Source organism: Sceloporus occidentalis, unplaced genomic scaffold (genome assembly GCF_023333645.1).
Source record: "Sceloporus occidentalis isolate IW3139 unplaced genomic scaffold, rSceOcc1.0.p SCAF_52, whole genome shotgun sequence".
Classification (NCBI taxonomy): domain Eukaryota; kingdom Metazoa; phylum Chordata; class Lepidosauria; order Squamata; family Phrynosomatidae; genus Sceloporus; species Sceloporus occidentalis.
The window spans coordinates 560,762-584,377 of NW_028317032.1; the positions used below are offsets into that span (position 1 = coordinate 560,762).

General features: G+C 40.0%; 1 protein-coding gene across 1 annotated transcript in view; it reads right to left on the minus strand.

Moving 5' to 3' along the window:
* Window positions 1–23,616, minus strand: part of LOC149288317 (kelch-like protein 29) — a 234,269-nt gene that overhangs the window by 41,198 nt on the left and 169,455 nt on the right. The window contains exons 7-8 of the mRNA XM_089491867.1: window positions 7,644–7,842; window positions 7,021–7,203 (exon numbers count right to left, since the gene is read on the minus strand). Coding sequence (XP_089347993.1) covers window positions 7,021–7,203; window positions 7,644–7,842 — 382 coding nt within the window. The remainder of the gene's footprint in view (window positions 1–7,020; window positions 7,204–7,643; window positions 7,843–23,616) is intronic.

Here is a 23,616-nt window from a genome sequence, read left to right on the forward strand (position 1 = left end):
TTTATTAAAAAGCCCATTCTATCTGTAAAAATATACTGCCCGTGTTAAATGTGTCATTTTCCTGTCAAGTCTTTCGGTTTATCCACATTTCTTAGAACGTAAATACACGTTTGGCACAATCGCTAACATGGGTCACTTGCTTGGACCCAGCCAAACTATTTCTTGTATTTCCATTGTCATTACTGTTCGTTGTTATGTCAAGCATGAACATTTTTAAGATCCGCACATCATAATTTAAGTGCAATGTATAAAAAAAAATCTAATATAATTCTTCTATTTCCATCAATTAACATAAAAAAGTGGGGCATCTCAAATTTATTTATTATAAGGCATATCCTTAAATATCTGTACAACATATCCTTAAAAACTCAGGAGCTGCTGTGATTTAAGCATCGCAAAAAATGTAATTTTAATCTAAACACGTAAAAATTATTTTTATTTATTATTTTTTTTGTTATTTTTTTTTGTTTTTAAATGGTAAAATACACTATTGTATTTTATGGCATTATTTATGCATTAAACAGGGCCGGCTTAGCCCTTCTTAAAGGTGTGGCCCTCTAGGGTTGCCCCTTCATAATACATAGTGATGTCATGGTGTTGAAAAAAGTCCTTCTCTACCTCGTCGTGAGAAATATGATGCAGACCAGTTCACAAAGTTTTAGTTATGAAGTACGAACATCTGCTGTATAAGGAAACTATTGCATGGCGGTCTTCTGGGTATTCAGGGAATGGACTGAGTCAAGCATTAATAAATAATGGAAAAAAAAGAAATTTCATAAAAGGCCAGTATAATAAAATAAGGACTCCGAAGATAAAACACAATGTAATTGTCTCCCTCCCGCGTGAGGTTTCAGGGCAGTCTCAGTTTCTTTCCATGTGTACAATCACATTCAGATCCCTTAATGACTCCAATTGATATAGATTTAGGATTATGGGCCGTCGGCATTGGGTTATGTTTCCATTTATGAGTATTATATTTTCTTGCTTGTTTTGCTTGGAGGAAATGATTTCCAATGCCACCGAAACAAAACCGGGAGACATTTAGAGAAATATGTCCTTCTTGCTAGTTCAGTCCTGGCTATGAAGTGACATAATAAACGAAACGATATCACAGTGACATCATGTAGGTGCATGTGACCTCATTGTCACATTATGACCCAGCAAACTATCCAGAACCTTGGAAATGATGGTTATTGCTGTATTACCCCCCCAAAAAAGAAGGAACACAGAAGATACGCAGCACATTTGCTGAAGTCTTTATGGCTTTTAGTCCTCCTCAAAAACATTCAATATAGTGACATTGCTTCATTCTTCATCAAACGTTCTTCTGACCGCATCAGAGGAACTGACCCCTAAAGCCTTAAAAAAAACCTGGCCTATGTAAATCAGAAGCATCTTGTTTTCCTATTTACATGTCCGCAACAGAGAAAGCTATCGGCCCTTTTAACTGAAAACGGCTCTTATGCTCCGTCTCATAAACTATAAATCTGTGTTCCGCAACGTTTCACGATCATCTTAAAAATAAAATGTTTATTAACAGGCACGGTCCAGTTGGAGGTAGTCGGCCCGTATTCTGAATTACCTCTGGGATCAACCAAATGCAATGCAAACGTCTCTTGGAAAATATTACATCCAACAGCCGTTATAATAATGGATAAATTAATAAATGTTTAGTTCATACAGGGGGAAAGATTCCAAAAATATAGAATCTAGGCTCTTTAAGTGCCCTTGAGAGTACCGCGAGCCATGCAGCTGTGTTCCACCATAAATAGAGGGAAACTATTAACTTAAGTATATGATATTATGTAAAATATAATTACTTTGTAGCCAAACAATCAGGGTTCGCTCCGGCTTTAGAAATGTCATATCGAGCAAGAGTATTGATCTCCTATATTTTGGTTTTACTGCAATATAAGGGTTTTTGGTGTGAATTTATGGCCATAGTTCTTGTTGTCGAATTCACTATAGGGCCATAGACTGATTTCCGCTTTCATGGGTGGCTGTAGACCAAAAAAAAAAGCCTGGGGAGCTTTCTAAAAGATGGAATGACCAGTAGAATCTATGGCATGGAATCAGGGCCGGCCCGACAATGGAGCCGAGTGGGGCAACCGCTCCAGGCGGCACTCTTGAAGTGGCGGCACTCTTGAAGGGGCCGCCCCAAGCCCTTTTTTTTTTTTTTTTAAAGCGAAAGAGAGAGAAAGGGGCGCCGCTGTCAGTACCGCTCGGCGCCCCTCGCTCTCTCCTCTGCGGCGAGTCTCCCTGTTCGGTCTCGGTGCTGGCTTGTAGTGCTGAGTGCCGGAAGATTTCCGGCGCTCAGCATTACAAGCCGGCACCGAGACCGAACAGGGAGACTCGCTGCAGGACTGCTGAAAGGAGGGGGGCGGCAAGGACGGAGGGAGAGGAAGGGTAGATAAGGGGGGGGGGGGCGGCAGGGACGGAGGGAGAGGAAGGGTAGATAAGGGGGGGGCAGCATTTTAAAATTCGCCCCAGGCGGCATTTTGCCTTGGGCCGGCCCTGCATGGAATATTTTTGTTTATGAAAGAATACTTTATATTAAAGTACACGAGAGGGTACTTTTTGTCCTGGGGGGCAAGCTAAGCCAAGGTCTGGCCATAAATGCTGATTACTATGGAAGGGAGTATGAGGGGGGAAAGCCTGTGTTCCTTCCACACTTGGTTTTTCATGGTGTGGGACCAGCCTTCCCAACTGACTCCTGATCCCATCCATTTTCTGTCAGACGTACCCCCTATTGTACTACACTACGTAATCTGTCGGCACTCAAGAGAAGGACCCACCAATCCATTTACACACATGTATATTCCAAGGAACAGGTAGTTACAACAGTAGGCTTCCTTCACCTGCAAATTCCAACAACGTTACAAAGTTATATACACCCCGATGCTGATTTTATTCACCTGGCACACCGGTCATGAAGCTCATGTCTAAATTATCAGATCACAAACATTCTGTTAGAGGGAGTCAGCAAATTATTAACTATTTCAGGTATTAGTCTGGTTACAGGTGCGGTTATGGCTGTTACTGCAGACGGCAGCCTTCTGACACGACATGAAAAATGGCCGGTTAGGATGTCCTGGCATTTGAGTGTCCGTGCTGCGAGATCGTAGACTGCTTGTACAGTGTTTGCAGAGACACAGGAAAGGATCTTGGCACTTTAAGGCCAGCCGCTGATAAAATGGCACACGTAGGCTGTCACATATGTGTGCAGCATACAGCGCATGTATCCAGCTAATGGCTACACACTACACAAAGATGGGATTTGAAGTAGGAGTCTGGGCCTGGGGTCCTGTATTTAATATAACATTTTTTCTTTTTAAATAATGCCTGAAAATACAATGGCTTTGCCTGGAGCTCTAGGATTGGCGGCTGTTTGGCAGGGTACCTTTAGATTGCCAGTTTGGGGGCGTTATTTGTAGCCTTGCCCACTTCCTGTCTGTCTTCACCCAATTCCATCACTTTTTACCTTCCCCCATGCAGCTTGCTACATCCCCCATACAGACAAGGAAACCTCTGATCCACCATTTTAACATACTTCGGCGCATTGGGATGCCGGGGTTGAAGCCTGGGAGGTCCGGCATCACTGGCAGTGCTGCGCACAAATTGCGTCACTGGCAGTGCTGCGCATGTGCAGTATGCATTCTCCGATGTCCCTGACACCAGAGAATGGAATCAGACCGTGCGATTGTGGTCCCAAAAACCACCGTACCCTACCTCTGTCCTGAAAAATGGGACAGGTAGAATGGCAAAATCTGGACTGCCCCATGCAAAGCGGGACAGTTGGGAGGCATGTAATAATGCCAAATTAGCCCTATTGTAACATTAAAATGACTCTAAATATTCAACAATATTTACTGTAGTCCAGTATAACCAGTGTATAAACCCAAGACCGACATTCTATTTACTTGATTAATATCCTTGTCATAATTTTTTTCCTATGAATATGCTGGGATGTGACAGATCCTCACAATGTTCAAAACAAGGCGCTATAATAATGATATATTCCGCACCTTTACCAGGCGCTGTTAACAATTCATTCAATCATCCCTAAATAGCACTGCTGTAATAAATAAAAACCTAATGTATACGTAATGTGTTTCAATAGCATGCGCCTATATCCCGGATCGCTCTACCGTTTTAAACAAGAGTCACGCCGTTTTTTTTTCTTGGCGCATTAATATATGTAAATGTAAAAGAACACATATAGCATTGTTTACGAGGGCCGCGCTCCGTGGCCTCTGTGGATTCCTTTTCATTTCCAACCTACTGCTGTAAAGAGATATTGTATAATTTATGGGGGACTATTACAGGCGACGGACGCTATTCATGCTATTAAATCAATTTCTGGCTACTGCATAATGTACACATATTGACTGTGTTATTTACTTAGACTGCATTAAAAAAATCTGAATGAGTTTCCAGTTACTGCGGTGTTAACATGAAATTGACTTTGTTGAGATTCGGTGCGTTATTTCATAAGACGAGAAGAAGTAAATATACCGAAACCCTATCTGGAAAACCATTTCAAAGAGGGTCACGCAAAACGTGACTGCAGCTCCCACCGCCTGTGGCTGGGAAACAAAGTGTGCGTGTGTGTGCGTGTGTGCATGTGTGTATGTGTGCGTGTGTGTATGTGCATGTGTGCGAGTGCATGTGTGTGTGTGTGGGGTTATAACGCAGAATGGGACAGAGGAGAAATAGGGAACATAAGGAGGGTTACAGGAATACAGTAACATGGAGCAAATTAAATAATAGGGGGGGCGAGGGGGAAATTAAATAATAAGGGGGAAGAGGGGGAAATTGAGATAAGAATGGAGAAGATGGAAATCAAAATAATTAGGTGTGAAAGGCAGAAATGAAATAATAAGATGGGAGAGGGGGAATGAAATAATAAGACGAGAGAGGGGGAATGAAATAATAAGACGAGAGAGGGGGAATGAAGTAATAAGACGAGAGAGGGGGAATGAAGTAATAAGACGAGAGAGGGGCAATGAAATAATAAGGGGAGATAGAAATTGAAATAATTAGGTGTGAAAGGCAGAAATTAAATGATAAAGGGAGAGAGGGGAAAATAAAATAATAAAGGGGGAGAGGCAGAAATGAAATAAGGGGAGGGGGGATTAAATAGTAAGAGGAGAGAGGGCGAATTAAATAATAAGGAAGGGGGAATGAAATAATGAGGGGAGATTAATAAGTGGTTAGGGGGGGGAAGTAGTAAGGTGGCAGAGGAGTAATTAAATAATAAAGGGGGAGAAGAGGAAATCGGATAGTGAGGGGAAAGAGTGAAAAACTAAATAAATGAGAAGGGGGGACAAAATAAAAAAGGGGGGCAAAGTAAGAAGGGGAGAGGGGGAAACAACCAAGAAGTGGAGAAAGATAACCCTGAATGTTGGGAAGGGTGTCACATATGGCCCACAATGGAAAAATCTTACCCCCCCCATTGCCCAATTACATTCATATGATATCTCTATTGCGTTAATGGTAAATTCTGATGCTATTTTTTATACCTGTTCCACTACAACATTTCCTAAATGAGATGTAATAAGTGAATCAACGTAAGCAGCAGGGCGTTTTGATTAATGTCACATTTTCTGTCGGTGACAGGTTGACTTTAAGGTATGAGCCTCCAATAGAGGTTTAGCTGGCATCGTACGACAAACATGGCTGTAATAATTTAAATTGATGATGGTGTTTCATCCAGGTAGGAATCCGACCGCCAAGTCATTAAGGATTTTTCTTTCCCTAACAGCCAAATTTGGCTGTAAGTATAATTTAGTAATTTTTTTAGCTTCTTTTGGATCAACAAAATGGGTAACCTATAACATTTTAGATTTATGGAGTGGCATCTTTTTTAACTCTGGCCAGTGATATATAACAGTAATGAGGGAAACACAATTGCAAACTTCTAAAATAATGAGATTGTGTTGCCAGAAGAGCATTGGTTCCAGTAACATGGAAACATAGTTGAAGTCAGAACAAAAAGCCCAAACCTGGGGAAAAAAAGAGAATAAACATATGGTTGTTCTCCTAGGAACAGTGAAAACGCATAATGCTGCCAATTTTTCTGACTTACGTTTTTTGGTTTTGTTTTTTTTCTACTTTTTCTGGGAGAACAATTAAAACCTGCCAATGGGTTGGTATGGTTCACTACTAAATGGATTAAGGAAATGTGACGGCAGTCCAGGCAATGAAGGTGCGTCAGAATTACCAAAAAATAAAATGTTGGAAAACTCCTAGCAAGTATATAGTGCGATGCACACTAGTGCACACAAAAGTTTGGGGTCACTTACAGATTTCCTGGGTTTTGTCCAAAATGACTATTGTAGCTGGAAACGGTGGATCTTTAATGGAATATCTTCATATGCGTACAGAGGCCCTTTATCACTCCCATCACTCCTTTATCACTCTCATCACTCCTTTATCACTCCCATCGCTCCTTTATCACTCTCATCACTCCTGTGTTCCAATATCACGTTGTGTTCTCTGATCCAAGTTTAAGTTTAAAAGGCTTATTGATGGTTAGAAAACCCTTTTGTAATTATGTTACAACCCGAAATTGCCTTGTTTTCCATGAAAACAGCCAAGCGACCCCAAACTTTTGAACAATTGCATTAGTTTTTTGCTTGCATCTCTCTTCTGCGCCTTGTGACTGTGAGCAGGGTGTGTATCACAATCCAAAGACGCATTCCATGTACAGGGTGGGATTGTAAAAAGCCCACTGTAGATGAAAATACTTTTTTTTCTGTACAGAATGTCTTTCTACCAGTACATTTGCTATGCATTTAGTAAGCTACCGTAGAAATAATGATAATTAAAAAGACATCACAGCTTGTGTTTATCCAGAACATCTCTGTAACCATGTTTATTCCCCTTTTTTTTTTAGCATATACAATGCCTGACTTCAGCACTATGCATGGAGACATGTGCCATATTGCCAGGACTGTTGGCAGCTATGGCAAAATACACCAAACCATCTGTTCACTTTTACGTCTCATTAATAGTCACCTGAAAGGTAGATGTTGTCTCCTGCGCTCACAACACTGAAGAACTCGCGGTCATAGAAAGGTAGACTGGCCAGCGGGTACCATTTGTTTATTTGAGGATTTAAACAAGTGACGGCCGTCAGCGTTCTCTGATTCATTCCGATCATCTGCCGACCTCCGACTAGGACAATTACTTCAGCAACACCTTTAAACGGCAAAAATGATACACAGGTGTGATCTCTCGAACACGTAAACTATCACTGGAAATGAGAGACATTGTATTTTACAGATCGCTGCCCATAAAAGACCTGAAATATCACCAGGTGAAAGGATCTTTCGGAGAGCTAAAAATGTTACGTTCTAAGATAGTTCTTATTGACTTTTCCCCTAATTTGCAATAACTGCACATTTTCTAAGAAATTGTTGCCCACGGAATGGGTTTCCGCTAAGTCCTGACACCTAATCGAGTGCAGGTCCCACCAGAATAGTGTAGAACAAGACCTTTCAGGAGTTGAAGACCCCACATACATAGTCAATACGTGGCTCGCTGAGAATTATGGGGGCTTATGTTCGATAACAGAGGCCGATATAAACACCAGTATTAATGGTTTATTTCATTATAGGTCTTCCGCTCTCTTCCTTTACCTGCTGATAACCTTGGCCTGGTCCGTGGGGTCTGCATCTCTTGCCGAGCATGTGGAAGCATGTGATATCTCTTTGCTTCATTGACTAGGTCCCGGCAAGCCTCTGATGACTTTATCAGCTCCTCGTTGTCGACAACATTCAGGAGATAACTTGGATGAATGAAGGGGAGGCGGACAACAGCCAACAATTCAGCGGAATACTGCAAAAATGAGGACACAAAAAACATGCTTTAGTGTTATACCTTATCTGCACGAACAGCCCATTGCAGCTTCAGCAAAGGCCATGTAACAGCACAAAAGGCTCGAATTAACATGGACTGGCAGAGCTAGAATGGCCCAGCGGATTTACAAACATGCTTTACAAGAGGGTGAAAAATAACGCTCCTCGGACTACAGCAATCGCACACAATATGAACAAAAGGTTGGGATGGATAGCAGGACCCTCATTTATCTCTGGAAAGCCGTGCAAAATCCATGGGGACAAACCAAGCTTTTCTTCACAAATGCCAATGAGCAGATGACACAGAACACCCCCGTGTTGGGCCAAACCAATCCGGAAAATTCCAAACAAGGTTCTGTTTAAAAGATGTCTGTAGTCCTTTCTCTTAAAGGAACACTCCAACATCATAAACTCTTCAATAATTATGATAGGTGACTATCCTCGTTAAAGTGTTCATTCAAACAGAAGGACTTTTTTTTGCCACTGATTGGCTACTTTAAGCAGTCAAAATCATTAAAACCACTTTGAGAGTTGCGGCTTCTCCCAAAGGTAAGTATGGTTATTTATTTACAAACAAGTCAAAGAATAGTTTAACCCCTTAAGGACAATGGGCGGTCCCTTAACCCATTAAAAACAATGCATTTTGAGCCCATACATGTACGGGCTTTGTCATTAAGGGGTTAATATGCGTTCTTTATTGGTATTCCTGTACATTCAACTTAAGCGTCAGGGCTATTAATATTGTATTATTCAAAAAAATAAAGGCAACCCCCCCCCTTAATATTTGAGTTCTACCAGCGGTCAAGCAGTACATTGTGGGTATAGCACATGGTCATCCCGAAACATAACTTTATATAAATTTATATATAAGATATAATGCCACTGTGTAATTAGAAAATGGTAGAGTGGTAAATAGTTCTTTGCAAGGTTTCTAAAACTTTCTTTTCTATATTCTGTTCCGTTATTTATTCCAGATAGCAAAAAATAATTTATCATTCGAGACATTCCACTTACCATACAATTGAACAATAATAGTTACAACAAGATGCAAATTAATGTAATTTCAAAGACAGAACCATTACGGCAAGGACGGATTACATGAAAAGCAGAACATTCATTCTTTTGGGGGAAAAAAGGCATTTTTACAAACCTCCGGAGTATATGATAATCTCCAAGGCTTAAATTGTAATAAAGACCGTGATAACCTATGTTACGGGAAGCCTGTCTGCTCCACAGCATTGTGCCACTTCTAAAAAAAAAAATAATAAAAAACATCAAGCGACAAAGGAATTGTAGAATGTGGAGAATTCAATGGAAGCCCCAGAGGAAATCTATCATTCTTAGCGCCTTTAGCGATCCAGGGACACCGGGTAGAAACTAATGCGGGAACGAGCAATGCAGAATATTTTGTGAGAAATGTGAGTTAGCCTGTGGCGGACCCGCAAGGCATAAAAATCCCTGACCCCGAACTGTATGGGACGGCGCTAGTTAATTTGGAGCGAAGAACTAATATAGCAAGGGAGCCTGAAAATCGCTATTCTATGAAACCAAGGAGACTCCGTTATTGGTAGTCAACCCAAGACAGCTTCAGCTTTTTAGTGAATAAACCCTGCTATGTTTTTCTGTGACACAACTAAGTTTATTTGCACAATGCCTTCTAAAGTACTCTATGGAGGCTGTTCCGGCTCAGAGATCTCCCTCGTTACCGGGCCAATGAGCAGTGGCACTCAAAAGGGACATCTTGAGGCAGAGGGGCTGCTGCCCAAGGCCTAGGCCTAGTTGGTGAACCAAGGCCAGAATATGTTGCTGGCCCCTACCTATGCATACAGTTATAGAAGCACAAGGGCTGTAGTGTGTATGGTTAAAAAAAGACAATGAGCAGAAAGATGCAAATATGATACAATAGAAATATCTATCTAAAGACATGTTGAAGGACTTCCCTATGTCACGGTTGCACCAGGACTGGTACCGGTGAACTGTCTTTTAGAGCCAGTCCTCGTATCCCTGTAGCCACTAGATGGCTGTTTTATTCCATCCAGCTATCCCCTAGCTTTCAGCCCGCTAATCAGGTATTTGCTCAGTTATTGTACTCTGTGTAAGAGCTCACGTGTCCAGCATTTCTGGTTCTGCTTGCAGCGTTCCTGGTTTCAGAACAGCAAGCGTGGAGGCGCCTGGAACTTCGGGTCTGAAACCAGGAACACCGGAAGCAGGACCAGGAACGCTGGACACCTGAGCTCTTGTATAGGACAGAGTTCATTGACTGAGCTTCATCTTACAAAAGTGGGGAGATTATAAAGCCCTAGTCAATAGGCATTCTGTAGAATTCCCCCCATGCATTTGCAACGAGGACCACATGAAACTTAATAAAAGGTAATGAGAGTTAAAAGAGTTAGGAGGCAATTGCGAGCTTGGTCCTCTAACACTGACAGGGTTAAAAATATTCACAAAATTGTAATCCCTAAATGGAAAAATAAGAGCTGTGCAGTTTGGATGTAAATATTCACACCATACGGTACCTGCTCGATCAGTTTCCTGCAATGCATCTAACCGGCCTTAGGGAAAAAAGTTGTCATGTTGTTTGAACATTATAACAAAATAACTAATGCTTGCATGTCAGCGGGGCATCTAATTCACCCCGCCGCTGCTACATCACTCCTAATGCTCCAGTATATATGGAGAGGAGGAGAGGGACGCGGAAGGGCCTGATTTCTCAACTGGCAAATAAGGCTTTTGCCAAGAGGTACTTGTAAATTCACTGTGATGTGTGTCGGTCGACTGCAAATTTGTGCGTTAAAACTAGAATTTTTAACCATTTATACCGTATTTGCTCGATTATAAGATGAGGTTTTATAATCCGGGTCGTCTTATAATCAGGCCTCAAATAGAGGTCTGACTATGATACTAAGATCCAGATCCCCCGCAGCGCTGCAGAGGACCCGGACTCTCCTGTCTGGTAATCTCCGCTTGCCAGCATTTACACCGGGCGCCTATCACCGAGTGCCGGCAGAAGTGCCAGTAGCAGCGGGGGTTGTCTACGCGCATGCAAATTATTCCCATTCAGGTAGATTCAAGTTTTATAGCAGTGAGAAAATTTGCTTTTTGGCAAGGCGAGTTTAGAATGTTTTATGTTCTGTGAAGTTCTATTGGAGGCGATGGACTGACGTGATGGTTTTCCATATTTTGGAACTACAGTTCAGCTTTAATGTCGGCACAGAACTTGAAATAAAGATTGGTAAGAATGATTGGCAGGTACATGAATGAAGTAAAATACAAACAGAATAAGGATTGGTATTATACTGTAGTTCAAACTTTTGGACCACATATAAGTAGCAGACAAAAGAGTTCAGGTTACAGCATCCAAAAGCAAATGTCATCTCGGGCACAAATAATTTATTTCTTACATTAAACTACATATTATGTCTAAATCATATCTTAAATTAATAAATAGGAATTGGAAAAAATATAATTATTCTCTACACATAGTAAAGGCAGCTTCGTAATTTATTTGGAATCGGTGCTCGATCACAGAAGGAATTTAAGGCTTCATGGGATAAGCAGAAAGCTATCCTGAATCTAAGACAAGACAAAGTACCAAGTAAGGTTGGAAGATTTGCAAAAGGTCATCATTGGGCAGATTTGAGAAGCTGACGGTTCTCATCGACTATATTTCTATTCCTTTGGTCAGAGATATACTAGTTATTAGTGCCAAAGATAAGGCTTCCTTGAGTGGCAAATGTGCTGGGTTTCTTCAGTGGGGTTCTCTCATCTAGGCCAAGAGTAACACATAACTGGGCGCCTGATCACCCTATTCGGCGATCATTCTCTCCGGCATACCACTTGTCCTTGGGCCGGTTGGGAAGATTTGAGATGTCCGTTGTAACCGGACCCAATACACTATAGACCACTGTGCCTAACTGGTAGAGCCTCCATAGTGATCATACTTCCTGGCTCAGATGCATCTCGCTGGGGTATGATGTCATATCCAGGCGCTCAGCATATTAGATGGATGCTGCACAGTAAGAGGTAGGGGGTAGCCAAGCAAAGAACCGGCTACTAAGAGCAAAATGAATTATATGGACTCCATGCTTGACAATATCAACATGCAATGCTCTCCTTGTTGGTCTCAGCACACATAACTGGTAGGCTCATGCCCTAATGATGGATCCAAGTGAAAAATAACTCAATGAGTCTGGCAGGGTGAAATTAGCAGTATTTTACCCCTTTAAGAGACACGTCAGGATTATGCTGTGATACCCCCTTCCCGTTTCACCCGCAGATACTGAATTACCTTCCTCCAATCTGAAGGAGAGAGATATCTTTGGCTGGCTAGCGAGGGAAGATTAAAATTATAATACCTTCCCACCATACCCCTCCCTGCTTTTATTCCCAGCAAGAGTGGTGTAAAAACCAGCCTCCGCTCCAAGCTGGGAAATTAACCAGGCAAGTCCCACTATCTCTCCTTATTAGATTAGTAAGAAAATATAATTATATTTCTATCGCTTGCTCTTCATGAGCCGGTAGAGCTCATTGTGAAAGCTAATAACAGCGAGGACATCTAACTATCTCTCATACAATCCAGGCTATTAAATCAGTGTTTCTGCCACTCATTCTATCCCAAGATTACCGCGAGTGTTAACCCATTCATGGTTCCCTCGGCAGCTGTATATACAGCTAGTATATATCTGGAGAAATTTCAAGTTTTATTCATTTTTAATTTATAATTTATATATATATATATATATATATTATTTTTTTTAGGTAAATGATTTTGAATTAAAACAAAAGCTCAGCATATTCATAAAAGATAAGAAAAATTACTGTATGTCGCGTTTATTCCCATTTGATAACATGGGATTTGAGCATTTTGGTAAAAAAAGAATCACAGAAGTAAAAGATGATAATATTTTTAGTAAAGATATTTTGTCTTGGATACAAAGAAGAATGCTTTAGTGTTTTGTACATTTAAATGAAAGGCCTGTCATTGATTTTTACAACCAAGGGTATATGTTTCTAAAAAAAATGTTTATCTGATCTAGTATAACTTCATGTATGATGCCATATTGTTTGCAGAAGGAGCATCGCACTGGTGAAACTCTCCTGCCCATTATCCCCTTACTTAATTAACCCTATATGTGTTTATGCACTAAACCTAAATTCAACCGAATTTAGAACACTCAGCAGCGCAAACGCATAAAAAATACATATTGACCTTCTCTGGGAATTTTTTCCCATTTCAGTGTAATTTAGTAATTATAAATATTGCAATTATTTATTCCTTCCATTCATTAAGAAATCACAAGTCAATGAATGATAGGAAAGATACATGAATGAGCGCAACGTGCATATAATATAGATATCCAGGGCAAGGATTATTACAATACGTTTTAAGAATATGGGAGGAAAACCAGTTTTTGTACAGTACCTGTTGCCATTTACTTTTAGCATAAGAGTTGTTATAAACCTTTACCGTACCTTCAATTTATAAAGTGTGCTCCGGATGAAACCCCTAATTAGTAATTAACCAGCGATCAGTGTATTGGAGATTAACGAGACATATACTTAAAAAGAAAAACATCCATCGGAGGTCGGCAGCAGCAATAAATTGGTGGCCGGTCCGGAAAAAAAGAGCTAATTATTTCTGCTGCACAATGAAGTGAACTTTTTCTGCCATTTCTAGCATCATTTTGAGATCTGATCTCTTTATTATCCCTGGAGTTATGGGGAGTGAAAGGTTTTGTCCCTCCTGTATGATTTAGTACAGGAGGTCAATAGAGCAGGCCTGTTTTTTGTTTTATTTTTATTAGAAGCGTACAAATGAATCGGGATTCCGCAGACAGTGGCAAATTAAAAAAAAAAAAAAAAAAAAAAGCTCATATCACAATAACATCGCATCTGATTAAAAAACCTGGAGGGTATTTTCCAAATCCATGCGTAATAAGCCCGGGAAAAAAAAAATACATACGATAAAAATCTATATTGAAAATAACATGAATATCAGAATCTGAAAGTTTAACCTCTTAAGTGCTGGGGTATTATGAAAGCACGGTGGTTTTGAAGCCACAATCCTGTTCTTCTAAATGAAGGGTTAATAGCTTTCCTTTGGGAGCCGGGCACCAGGCCTGTGTATACTTGCCCGTTCTATGAGTCAATGATGTCTAATAAAATGTGAGATTACCATTGACAAGTAAAGTCTCACATTGCTTTTCTTTTTTCCCTGTCCTGACGTGGAACGGGTTAATTAGTGGCGGTGTAGCTTGCAGACCCTGTCAATTACAGTATTCGGTAAAAAGCAATACGTCTACGTAAGAAAAAAACGGTGAACTTTATGTCAAGGGAAGGACAAGGATCTAACATTACAATTTTCACTAGTATTTTGCAAACTATTAGTATTTGTTGTTTTATATAGCGCCATCATATTCCGTAGCGCTGTACAATGGATAAACAGGACTTGACAAGTAGTATATAACATAACAATTCAACAGAAAGAACAGGCGAGGAGGGCCGTGCCCAAATGAGCTTACAATCTAGAGGATAGGATAGGTTTAAAAATTCCCTACATTAATATGGGGAGTACAAAAATTACAGCAGATAATAATAGGTTTTTTTTAACATACAATATAGGTGGATGCATGAAATATTCGTTCGACCAAAGAGCAGACACTAAAAAAAATCTGTAAAATAATTAATTTGGAAAATCCAGAAGAAAGAAGTCATCAGCACTATGTCCACTCTGAAAAATCTGCCCCATAGGTAATATGATTTCCCCTGGATCATCATGGCCTACGCTCACGGTAACTGTCACAAACCTTTAGGTACAAAATACATATCCAACCTTTGTATCAATTACTTTGGATAAACATACTATTTGGTATCCATAAGTACATGTAAACTGTAATTTAAGTGTTCCTGAAATGTCACTAAGGACCACGCTAAACACAGTTCAGTATGAATGTCCTCAGTGTATCTGCTGTTAAACTTCCATTTATATTGCATGTCATGGGAAGAAAAACATTCTTCCTTGAAGACCAATAATTTACAAAGTATTCCAAAGTTCTAAAAACCTTCTTTGCGAGGTGCCAAGTTCTTTAAAGCGACCGTGTGAAACAACGAAAGGCCAGATGGGAAGAAATCCCAGAAACCAGGTAGCCACGGCTCCTAAATACTTATTACTTGGTATATCATTGCTTGTATTATTTTTTAGCTCATTATATCATTTTGGAAAAGCTGTGACACCATAGGGTGTTCTACCGACGGAATGCCCAATCTACACCGTTGTTCCCCTGCAAATACATTGCCCGATTTTGAAACTGTCTATACAGGTTGCTCGGAGGTTAAAGGCGGAGGGTCACCACCTATAGGCAAATGATGTAGAAACATCCAGTTTTCATTCCAATGGACGCATTACTTCTCACCCTGACCTACTTGCCAATGTCTTATTTCGATTTCTACAAACACATTCCTTCCTCAATACTAAAAAAAACCCCAAAACTAGGTAACACCTCCTAATTATAAGAAGTGGACAGTACTTTTCTTATATTTTTTATATCGGTATTTATTTTCTTATATTTAATTTCCTCATATTTCAGATCTATTAGGAGTTTGTTCTTCAGTGGCTGCTAATTATTTAAATATTGAGAGTCTGGCCCCGTTGTGAAGGATATGTTGCTTTCATTATTTTTGCCCTGTTTGTGGGGATCTGTAAGGTTTGTTTTTTGGTAAACCTATTTCATTTATTTATCACAGTAGTGTTTATTTAGCGCTGTACACTATTATATTTATTTGGCTCCTCATATATATCCACATTTATTTGGCTCCTCATATCCCGCTATTAAACCTAAAGCCAGTTTACCCAACAAGGCTGTGATACCTGGACTCTCTGCAGCAAACAGACCCTTTGCGGGTAATCTACTTAATCATATATACCAATATTAAAATAAAATGCAGTATGATGTCATCATATATACCAATATTAAACTAAAAAGCAGTATGATGTCATTATATATACCAATATTAAAATAAAATGCAGTATGATGTCATCATATATACCAATATTAAAATAAAATGCAGTATGATGTTTTAAGAGATAAAGACAAATTATATTCCAGCTACAGTGTAAGTACCAAGAATAAAATCCCACGAACCATGAAGATCAGGCTGGGGGCATGACAAACCCCAAATTATTTTTTATAATAAAAGTGATATATTTGCATCTAAAAAGATACTTATTAAATATCGAAATAAAAAGATTGTCACGCTATGTAATAATCTGAGCAGATTTGCCTTATCGTCATAAATTATCCATTTTTTTCCAGTTGATTTTATTATTTTTTCGAGTTCGACACAAAACTTTTCAGATCATTAAAACCGCGAATGCATCTATTCTTTAACTTTCCCTGTGGCCAAAAAATAAAACCCGACCATAACATGAACATCCTAAGAGAGGAGGGATTCCTTGTTCTTGTATAATTTTTTGTGGATACCATTCCAAAACCCTCTAGGTGTTGTTGCTCTTATTTTATTTAACAGCTAAAGAAATATATATAATTAGCATTTATTTAAGTATTTATGTTACATGGGGAATTGCAAATAACGCCGTCACATCTGGGCTGCGAGGAACTGCCGTTGGACTGCGAGTGATGTGTTCAGCCTGCGTAGCTTTTCAAACTACTTAGCACCGTTCTTATTCACAGTGTTGGTCACAAGGGGTCCGCATCCATACATTACCACGGAAAAAAAGCCGCATCTGTTTTTGCTACTGATAAATCCTTTAAAAATAAATAAATATATATATTCTTTCCAGTAATAAAAATCTTTTGGACGTGACTGCTCAGTTTTATCATTGAAGTCACCTCTAGTCTCCCTGCGTGCGGCGCATTATTTATTATTTATTATTTTTACATGAAATACTCTGCAGAACCTCTTGGCTCAGCCTCGATAGCTGGAAAATGGGCAGGCTAGGTGGGCCGAATGGGTTTCTGTGTTTATTTAGTGTATTTAACTCTACAATGCACTTGGCGGTGTGACAGATCCACTCTACGGGCCATCTTTTGTTTAAAAAAAAAAAAAAAAGGTGTTTATCCCGTTGAAACATGGGAAGGTTAATAAAAAGTATTTTTCTTGCTGAATCTAGTTTCTGAACTTCTACCACAAAGAGTTAAACGTGGAAAGGACATACGCTGTTTTCGAGAGAGCTCAGATGTACGCATAATACATTATGGATTTTTTTTTATGCATTAAATTATATACATTAGTGCGTAAAAAAAAAAAAATCACAAAAAAGTCAATTATTACATATTGAAATAAATGAGACTTTAGTAGGGAGATAATTTCTTGGTTATTATTCATTAATTCAAGACCGAATAATAAAAAAAAAGCCTTTCTGGGATATTTCCCGGTGAGCTCTGCTCGATTACGATTAGTAATGCAACGCAAATGTATTATGTAACGCGGCGCTGGATGGTTTAACTTTAGAGCCTGAGCGGAGTTAGCTTTGTCAAAAAGACTTAAGGAACGGAATAAAACAAAACCACATTTTTGACATTCTCGCTAATAAAATTTGCTGGAAGAAATGGCTGATCATAAAACGTAATTCAATAGTGATACTACGGTCGGTAAAGAAAAATCCTTCCACTTGGTGGAAATTTATTGCGCGTTTAATATTATTATGCTAGGGATGGCCTCCTGATCATACCTTGGAACTGTCCGGGTTGGACCCAGAGTCTCCGGATGAAGCTCTGATTCCCTGGGTCTCCTGGTCAGTTTCTTTCTTTCTCCAGGCATGGGGGGGGGTTGGGTCGGCCGTTGGCCCTGTCATCTCTGTGTGTTCTGCCCCACCTATTACCCCCTACCAAAGGCTCTCTGGGGCTAGCCCCATCCATACAAAAAGCGTCCAAGGTCTGGATCTAGCGGCCGCTATGTCCGCGTTTTAGACATGTCTTGGGATCGCAAGTTGCAGTTTTTAGGCAAGCAATTTTTTTACATATTTGAGTCACTATTTTGTAACCAACATTTAAGAACTATGGCTTATTTAATAATAATAAAAAAAAGTACTATGGATGGAAAACTCACATTCGATCTCAGTGGCAGTTTAAAAGCCCCAAACAATTTTAAGGGATTCTTTTAATCATTTTATACAGAATTGACATTAATGTGAATTGATATTTATGGCATTCCTTATAGATCATTTTATAATTGCTCGGGACATAAGCGAAGCTTGCGGGATAGGATTGTCCATTAATAGCAGAACAACAGCTGTCAGCATAAGAAATGTGATGGAATTCAGCGAGTAGTCAATACACTGTTCAGAGAGCAATTTGACTACGTTAATTTTAGAAAAAGAGCTCAGATTACTTCATTTATGAAAATTGACCGGTTGAAAGGCTGTTTGGAGAGAAGATTTTAAATATATAATGTGTGTGATTAGAATCCGTGGGCTGCGCGTCGGACACGCGTCTGTAGAAATTGTATTAATGCAATAGCGAAAAAAAGTCATCTGCTTAAAGGTCAGTAGAGACCATAACAACAGACAGAAACAAGAAGTGGAACAGAATAAAAATATCACATTTTAACGTGAAGGTAATTTATTAAATGGTGTTTTAGGAATAGAAGTTTAAGACTTCGCTAAAATGACGACTGCTATGCTATGTTTTGTTTATTATCCTATACAAACTACTAAGCTTCCTTTAGTCTTCTAGATAACTGGTGACAGTGATGGTTTGGTGCCCCTGAGGCCATGAATGATGAAGTGGATGCAGAAATGTTCTGTGAAGGTGTCTCTAGAACCCAAGAAATTTACAGAGAAAGAGGATGGTAAGGAGCCAGTGACTTCTTTCTACGGAACTTGGCAAGGAAATTAACACCTTGGAAAAAGTGGGTATGTATGCGTCATTGTTCCTGGACAGTAGGCTCTTGATCTACCTAAGATTAGGACGACCAGTGCTGCTAGAAGGGTTTTAGTTCTACTCGCATCCCTTCACCGATTCTCAAGCAGCGGATGTCTAGAAGGAAAGAGGTTCTCGGGCATCAGCTGTAGCTAGAGGTATTCAGGTAGTATTCAGACGGGGAGAAGAACTGCAAGGAGACTCATAATGTAAGCCAACCCAAGGTTGAAACAAGGGATAATAATCAGAGTAGGAAACCAGAGCAGTAAATGAAGTTGGGCAATGTAGGATTACATACAAGACATCAAACTGGAGACCAAAAGGATGAATCATGAGCAACTATCGTTGGTTGCGTTTCTGTAGTTGGCTGCAATCCAGGAGAAGCGGACATTAAAACTACGGGAGCACAAATATAAATAACGGCGTTTCAGTGGATGCAATTTATTTGGGTTTTGCAAAAGTATTTCATACAGTTCCACTTAAAAGTTTAATGGTCAACCTAAAAGAGATAAGCTTAGGCAATATTGCTTGTGCCTTGATTGATCAATGAGTGAAGTTCCTCAGGGCTCTGACAATAGGCCCACTGTTACTTAGTGTCTTTATCAGGGCCGGCCCTACCATGGAGCCGACTGGGGCAATTGCCCCAGGCGGCACTTCAGAAGGGGCGGCACTTTGCCCCCCCAAGCGTTTTTTTTTTTTGAAGCGGAGGAGAGAGAGAGGGGCACCGAGTGGTTTTCGCTTACCCGCTCGGCGCCCCTCTCTCTCTCCTCTGCGGCGAGTTTCCCTGTTCGGTCTCGGTGCCGGCTTGTAATGCAGAGCGCCGGAAGTGACATGAATTTCCGGCGCTCAGCATTACAAGCCGGCACCGTGGCATCACAGGGAGACTCGCCGCAGGACTGTTTAAGGGTAAGTACCGGTGGGGGGGGGGTAGATAATGCCGCCCCCCCCCGGCGTTGGCGGGGGGCGGCATTTTAAACTTCGCCCCAGGCGGCGTTAAGTCTTCGGCCGGCCCTGGTCTTTATTAATGATCCGGGATTGAAAGCCATGAGTTAGTGTGTGCAGATGACACCAAATTAGGAAAAATAATACTATCTGACCTGGATTTTATGGGATTTGGTAAAATTGGAAGACTGGGCAGCGAAATGGCAGTTGAGATTTAATGCTGAAAAATGCAAGGTTATGCACTTTGGGGAAAAAAATAAATGTGTAAATTATACCTTCAATCAGTGTTCAATGTAAGTCAGCTGCTGCAAAAGCTTGTAAGATTCTATCATGTATGAAAAGGGATTTAGACACACGGAAGTAAAGTATAATTCTGCCCGTGTAATCAAATATATGTCTATGTAATTCAAAGGAAAGATCAGACCTTAGTTATGAAGAAAATAACATGTTCATTAATAGGACTGTAACAAAAAAACAAAAGCTTGTTCACTAAAAACTGAGGAAAGGCATTTTCACCGAAAGAAGCAAAAAGAACAATAACGATGTGAAATTTAGTACCTACAGAAGCTGTGCTGTCAAATTCTGTTGATGCCTTAGCTGGTCCCTCTCCTCTGTCTGAACACTTGGCACTTTGGCAGTATCAATAAAAGGCTTTATGATCTAATATCGGACAGAGGAATCAGTACTACTTACCCACAATATAAACTCAAACCGAACTAAAACATATAGGTAGGGCATGGCAGAAATAAAGAGGTCAGGGATATTAAATGCATTGACCAGGTGGCCTACTAGGCAGCTTTGTTCTCCCGAGTCCCCGGGCATAATTTGGAGAGTTCCCAGATATGGTGATTGCATGACACTTGATTGGGGGAAAAAGGCCTGGAAAGAGTTAAAATGATTGAATATGTAAATTTAATCATTTGTTAGTAATCATAGTATTGCCTTGATGAATAACTCAAGTGTTTATTAAAAATGATGGCCCAAGGCAGGCAAAATCCAAAGAGTTTAAGGATGAGAGCCACTGGTAGCTTGTAATATTTCATTATGGAGCTTAATTAAAAACCAGATGACCAACTATACCTCTTGGGGCTACGTGCATTCAGAAAGTAATTATTCAAATGCCATATTGTATAATCTGTAAGTGATCTTAAATAAAATGTTTAGCTAGAATTCCAGACCTGTTGTGTCCTGGGCTAAAGGGGAGGTTTCCACCACTTAGAATTAGACTAAAGATAAGAACCATTTGGCCCGTCTAGTCTGCCTGTCATACCCACTGGAAAGACTCAAAACTTTAACCAGTCGTTGGGCTGGTCTTAGATTCAGAAGCCACATGCCAATGCCATGCATGTTTACATTCACTCACTGCATCAACTAGACTTGTGAATTTAGATTGGATTCAAACAAATTAAAATGTCAATGAAATTTGCCAATTTCATCATCAATTTGTACCAACCTCCAAAAACGAGAAGAGACCCCAACGAAACAAAGTAAAGAATTATCGTTTGAATGTTGTTGTTTTTCCCCCCACTCTCATTCATACGCATGCTCTCTCACACTCTCACTCAGTCTCCCTCACACTATCTCTCTTCTTGTCCCTTTCCCTTTTCCAGCTCTGTTTCTTCTCTTGACTTGTCTGTCATCTTCCGCTTCTCCTGTGTCTTTTTTCCTCTGACCCGCCGGTTTGAGATTATGATCTCTTGTTCTAACATTTCTCCTGATTTGAAAGAAACTTCCCTCCTGTCATTTTACATATTTATGTTTCTCTCAGACCCCCCTCTCATCTTTCCTCCAAGCTGCATTTATTAAGATCTTTTAACCTTTCGTGATCATTTTTATCCTGCAAACCATTCACCATTTTAGTCCCCCTCTTCTGATCTCTCTCTCTGATATGTCCGTATCCTTCCAGAGATGGGGTCTTAAGAACTGTATACAATACTTTGACCTCATACTCAGATGAGTGCCCCTTCCACTTCTGTTTAAACTGACAGCCTCATTCAGGATAAAATGCGTCATTAAAAAAAAAATAAAAAAATCCTTTTAGCCTTTATACAAAATGGAATGGGCCTAAAAAGGTGTTAACATTCTAATAGATGGTTAGTAAGACATATGATAGGAATATAAAATTAAATGAATATAGAAAGAAATAAAATGCTTGAGATGTATCGGCACGGTGCTACCTCCTTTGTCTTTAACCCTTTAGGGGTATGTATGTAGATAGGAGAATGTAGCAACATTAATTAAAATGTTTATGAGCTCTATAGTATCTCAGATTTATAATTCTGGCGTCTAGAGGTACAATTTCTTCCCCAGCGCCATTAACCGATGGCTGTAAGCAATGATCCCAATAACGTTGCGTGGATAAAAATCAGACGAGGCAGGCGTCTCTGCAAGCTGGCTTTATTAAACTGTTTATCATGTCTGTAACTAATAAAACAGAACGAGTAACGCCAAAGACAGTCAGGATTAAACGTCTTGGCCGTGTCCTTTGAGTACAATTGTACTGGGATGCTCTGTCATTCAGACATGTTCTGCTACTGAAACTCTGGAGCCCAATTAAATTACAAGGATTATCGGGCAGAATATCAATAAATTACCTATTAACTGCATGCTAACTAATCCTGATGATTAAATGGCTGTAGATAGTATTACTTTAATCTTAAATCATTCCGCAAGCTGGCAGTCTGTTATCAGGGGATGCAAACTGGACATCTGGAACTCGATATGATGGGGATCACGACTCTGATTAGGACGAGCCAACAATAAATGTAGAAACGCTATCGACGGCTGCTCCGATGGTCCTCAAACAGTCTTTGGGGCTGGCTGAGGACTCTAGGAGTTAAAGCCCATAGCAGGTAGGCTGGAAAATGTGGGAGACACTAGAAAAACTGGAATGCATTTTTTAAAACTCAACAAAGGGGTATAATCCATAAATTGTTCTGATCCATCAAATGATGAAGCCTCTTGATTTCCTAAAATGTCTTACAACTCAGCAACACTTTGTAAATATAATCCCCTGCGACCCGAGAACGAGGTTTTTGTTTCGTTTCTCTGGGATTTTGGAACTCAGTTAAAAATGAAAGCTATTTCAGGTGCCATGTCACCATCACTGCCGAGTAAATAGAATTAACCGCAAAGTCGGAAACCTTTCTGAAATCTTACCCACTTTTATTTTTTTTTAAATTTCCCCAGTGTTGTAACTGTTATGCCAACATATCCATCATTCTATCATAGGACTCTGTAAATAATCACTGCTGCCGGCCAGGTATTTAGCTGAGAAACTGGTTATATTATTTGCTTGTTGATTTGATTAATGAAGTTCAAATACTTGGTTAGGGAGAACAATATGCTGTTACGGAGCTCTTTCATATACTACGGCGGGTGCTGCCAGTGGCTTTCAAGTGCTAAATAAACTATATTTCTCCTAAAATAAGTTGTTCTGTGACTTTGGCTTGAAAAGATCAACATCAGACCCAAACTGGCCATCTGGCAAACTGGGCACATGCCTGGTGGGACACTTACCTTTCCTCCTGCTCATGCATCTGCAAATTATTGGCAACTGGCCTTAAAGTCATCAGAGATGATCACCAATGACATCACGAGCCATAAATTCATGATACCCATGGACGCCATAACTCACCACCCTGTTTTATCAAAGCTCCACTCTCATGCTTGGTTGCCCAATGAGCCCTGAAGACGACGTAATGTTTGATCCATTGCATGGAGTTCTACTGGCAAGAATAACCTCGTTCTCTCTCCGTTTTTCTTTCCTTCTCCTTAACTTCTAATTATTCATTATATCCTGGTTGTTCTTAAGCTATGAATTAATCTAACCATTATATCAATGTAACAGCACACACTGTATGGTCGATGTTTCAGTAAACGTCATTAGGTGCCGATTCAAAAAGCCTTGCGACCAACAAGTACCGTTCTAT